At 39.7% G+C, this 5000-nt stretch overlaps 1 protein-coding gene across 1 annotated transcript in view; it reads left to right on the top strand.

Moving 5' to 3' along the window:
• Positions 1–766, top strand: part of LOC113829502 (uncharacterized) — a 3140-nt gene extending 2374 nt beyond the window's left edge. The window contains exon 4 of the mRNA XM_070134159.1: positions 314–766. Within this exon, the coding sequence (XP_069990260.1) occupies positions 314–534 (221 nt within the window). The 3' untranslated portion in view covers positions 535–766. The remainder of the gene's footprint in view (positions 1–313) is intronic.
• The last annotated feature ends 4234 nt before the right edge of the window (positions 767–5000 follow it).

The following is a 5000-nucleotide window of genomic DNA, read 5'->3' on the forward strand; positions in this document are numbered from 1 at the left end:
TACTGGTAGTGGTAATGATAATAGCAATAGTGATATTAGGGGTATAATCAGGATAGAATAGTAGCAGTTGTAGTAACAATAATAACAATGATAAAAATGGAAATTATGATAGTAGCAAAATGTGTTTTAGAATATACGTATATTTATGATAGACAATATATTTTCATAGGAACATATTGATATATCTTGTCAGTTCAAATAGACGAGACATAACGAGTTAGATATTTATTTGTCATTCATTTACATTTCATCATAATCGCATTTGCAATATGCTTCATTCACGTCACTGGATTTCAACTCCCCAAACCCACAGTTCCAGTAAGGTGTGATTGCCAAGTAGCTTGGATACGATTGTCGACCTTCCTGCCTCGAACAACCATCCGATGCGCCACCGAGACTTCCTTCGTCGCGCTGCCAGACGTCGATGAAGCTGAATTCAGGGACTGTGGCTCCAGCTGCACCGCCCGAGGCTCTCCCGCTCGGCAATCGGGAGCGTTCACAACACCTCCGACAAAAGGGATTGAACGATTTTGATTGTGTCTGGGATAATCACTTTTTTCGAAGGATTTAGGATATTTCTTTGATTTCCGGAATTCGACTTGTCATGGTCGTTCTCTAGAGAATAATTTACAAATTTATGATAGTTATCCATGGGACTTTGTCTCTAAATGAAATCTATGGAGATAAGTTGTGGGTTATAATTCACCTCATTATTCACTTTATATAATTCTTGTATCTAATTTGGCAAATAAAGTCACAATCAGCACTAACGTCTAATCCCTTATCACACAATACACAATATTAACCTATTCTATATTTGCGGTCGAAAAAAATGTCCATATTATTAATAAAATGGAAGAATCTTTCAACTCATGAGAACAATAATGATAATGATATTAATAACAGTGGGATGAGAAAAACAATATGATACTAATAATGTTGATGATAGTAATGATAGTGATAACATCAAAAATAACAAAATAATAATTTCAATAACAAGAGTAGCAGTAGTAATAAGAATGACAATAAGAATGATAATGATATTGAAGATGGTAATAATAATGCATACAATTTTCAATACAAAAGATATTTTGCCTTCATGAAAGACTTTTCTCAAAATAACAATCATAATAACGCTAATAGTAGTAATAATAATGATAATGGTTTTCATAATGATAATGGCAATAATAATGGTAGTAACAGTAATAGCAATTTAATAATAATGATGATGATTGTCTGTAATAACAACGATAATGTAAATGATGAAAACAGTAGTAACAAGAATAATCAGTGATGATATAATGATGATAATGATAATAATAACATTAACAATAACAATAATGATAATGACAACAATAATAGTAATGCTAGTAATAATGATATGACGACAACAACAACAACAATAATAATGATAATAATAATAATAATAATAATAATAATAATAATAATAATAATAATAATAATAATAATAATAATAATAATAATAATAATAATAATAATGATAATGATAATTATAATTATAATTATAATGATAATGATAATGATAATGATAATGATAATGATAATAATAATAATAATAATAATAATAATAATTAGATAAAATAGCAATAATGATCACAATGGACAAAAATAGTTAGTAATAATGATAGTAATGATAATGACAATAACAGTAATAACAATAATAATCGTAATAATGACAATAATAAAAAAAACGGTGTTCATTGCGATGAGTATAGAAAACACGATTGGTAAGGAAAATATAATCGAAAGCGGTTAGATACATCTCTTACACTGTGAAGATATTAATTCGCATCCATATATTTTCAAATAATAATAAAAAGTACTATACACTGGAGAATAACTATTATATCAAGCGCATCACAAGCTTATTTGCAGTTGTACATTAACAGGAGAAAATTATTTACTTGAATGTTTATTTGCAATGCCACAATTTTTTTTTTTTTTTTTTTTTAAGTTCGTGGGCGGAACATCGGCGCTGTCAGGTGTACGAAAACTAAAGTCGTGTAGGGTAATTTTCTATATTATGTCCGCATAACCGATATCGACGATTTTGGTATCGTTGGATTCCTCTCACTTTATACAATGTAAATATGTAGGTTTTATTGCGCGGAAACCCCTTGTTAGCGATAAACTTGGCCCCGATAGCGGGGGCGACGATGTCGGAGCGGCGGACGTAATATATGAATTTACCCTAATAATATAATCTCACAGTGAAAATAATCATTATTCACATGTCTTTCCATTGCAGGGGGCTGTGCTCCCTGCGACCCCCCCTAGGGGGAGCAGCCGCCCCCCAACCCCTGCCGAGGAAACAAAACCTCCACCAGTATTCACGGCAGGATAGAGCGCACACGAACTAGATGGGAGCCGATAACCTACAATAACCTAGGATTTTTAAGGTACTAACCTGATTGATTAATGCCGCTAATTAGTAGGGTGGGTGCTCCTTTGCCACAGAATGTGAAGGAGGTCCAGGCGTGCTGGCTGCCCGCACCTGCCGCAGGCTTTCTCCCGACGGAGGAGGCCGTGGGGGAAGCACATCTCTTGCATTTTTTCCTGGCTAGTTGCAATTTTGCGCAGAAAAACCGTCTCCGAATACGAGCACCCTCCACACTCGGCCATCGCGGCGGCTATGACTGACTTCTGAACGCGACGGTTATTTCGGTTAGGAATACGGATGTCGTTGTTCTAGTGGACGGGAAACTCGACCTTGAGTCCATCGGTGTAACATCGAAAGAAGCGCAAAACCCGCCGACGAGGGCGGGCCAACCTGTTCATCTTGATTATACTACAATCGTCTCTATATACAGTGCTGACTATGCCAAGGTTAATATGCAAATTCAGTGGGAATCTTACGAGGTAATTGTAATATTACGCCCGCCGCTCCGACATCGACGACGATTGCGTAACGCTCTAGCCTGCCGGGAATACGTGGTGGAGGTTTTGTTTCCTCGGCGGGGGTTGGGGGCGGCAGCCCCCCTCCCAGGAGGGTCGCAGGGGGCACAGCCCCCTGCAATGGAAAGTTATGTGAATAACCATGGTTATTTTCACTGTGCGTTATATTATTAGTGCTATTTAACCCCGCATTTTCCCTGGAACCTTTCATGCCCTCCCCTGCTATCGGGGCCAAGTTTGTCGCTAACGGGATGTTTCCGCGCAATAAAAACTATATATTTGCAATGTGGAGAGTGAGAGGAATCCAACGATACCAAAATCGTCGATATCGGTTATACGGACGTAATATAGAAAATTACCGTAATGAAATTCTAACAGTTGTTTATCACCCATTTACCAACACTGACAAGTTGTTACTTATTTCATGTTTTATTGAACCTTTTGAGCCTAAAAATAAAGGTTAGACCTTTCTGGTTTAATATATACCCTTTTCACATTTCACAAAAAAAAAAAAAAAAAAAAATCTGGTAAATATTCCTTAAATGGCCAAATGAAGCATTGCAAAATAGAACAAGAAATATTTGACATTTTAGTAATTCTGCGGTGGATACCGCATGAATGTTGATGACTTCATTTAATGGATAGGTTGGTACATGGGTGTAGGAGCTTAAACTTGAAATTACACGGAATTTTGTAGCAAACAACTTCAAGGAATTGCAGATAAAGCCCCGATTTAGCTTATCAGTCACTAGGTGATTCAGCTTCATGTTTAATTAATTCTTAAAAATTAACTGAGGTTATCACATCTTGTAAAATCTTTATTTGAAGCTTTAGATGTTAGGAACAGTTTATAAGGAGTCTTGCAGAGGAGGCAGAAGGCCATTTCTTAGTAAATGACCTTCGTCCTGCATACCAAGCCTTGAGAAAGCTGAACTCCAAGCCCTGTTCACAGGTGACTGTAGCTCGCTTAGTGGGTGGCCAGATCATCTCAGATCCTGTTGCGGTGCGGGAACGTTGGGCTGAGTATTTTGAGCAGTTGTACCAGGGTGACCCACCAACAGTTAACTTGGATGCGGGTAGTGCCGACTCCGTTGCCGGGCCCACCCGTCAGTGAGGATGCTCCCTCTCTAACCGAAGTTAGGGGGGCAATCTCCAAGCTGAAGAGTGGTAAAGTAGCGGGTATATGCGGGATCCCAGCTGAGCTGTTAAAGGCTGGTGGTGAACCTATGGCGCGAGGGTTGCATGTTGTCCTGGCTGCCATCTGGCTGTCTGGTACTGTTCCCCCTGACCTGTTGAGGGGTGTGGTCATCCCTCTCTGGAAAGGGAAGGGGGACCGTTGGGACTGTAGCAATCACCGAGGCATCACACTGCTCAGTATACTAGGCAAGGTTCTTGTCCACATCCTTCTGAGACCATCCATCAGAGACCACCAACTGTGGCAGCAGATGCCAGAGCAATCGATTCACTCCTGGAAAGTCCACAATAGACCTCATCCTAGCGCTTCGAGTCATCATAGAGCGCCGTCGTGAGTTCGGGCGTGGGCTGCTTGCAGCCTACATCGACCTCAAGAAGGCGTTCGATACGGTGCATCGGGAATCACTCTGGGAGATCTTGAGACAGAGGAATTTCAACAAGGATTATTGCACTAATATCGTCTGTATACTGGTACTGAAAGTGCAGTAAAGTGTGGTGGGGGCCTGTCAAGTTTCTTTCCTGTTAGCTCAGGAGTGAGGCAAGGCTGTGTCCTTGCACCAACACTTTTCAACACTTGCATGGACTGGATACTGGGCAGAGCTACTGTTCAAAGTCATTGTGGAGCAACTCTGGGCAATATTAAGGTTACTGACCCTGACTTTGCTGATGTTACTATTCTATCTGAGTCTCTGGACTCCTCAGTGGTGGCTCTCAATGCATTTAGTAATGAAGTGAAGCCCTTGAGTCTAGAGGTCTCCTGGACCAAGACCAAGATCCAGGACTTTGGGGACTTACTAGGAGAACCTGTTCAGTCGGTACGTGCTTGCGGCGAGGACATTGAAGTCACAGAGAGCTTTACATACCTTGGTAGTGTAGTTCAGAACTCTGGG

This window comes from Penaeus vannamei, chromosome 19 (assembly GCF_042767895.1).
Source record: "Penaeus vannamei isolate JL-2024 chromosome 19, ASM4276789v1, whole genome shotgun sequence".
Taxonomy (NCBI): Eukaryota; Metazoa; Arthropoda; class Malacostraca; order Decapoda; family Penaeidae; genus Penaeus; species Penaeus vannamei.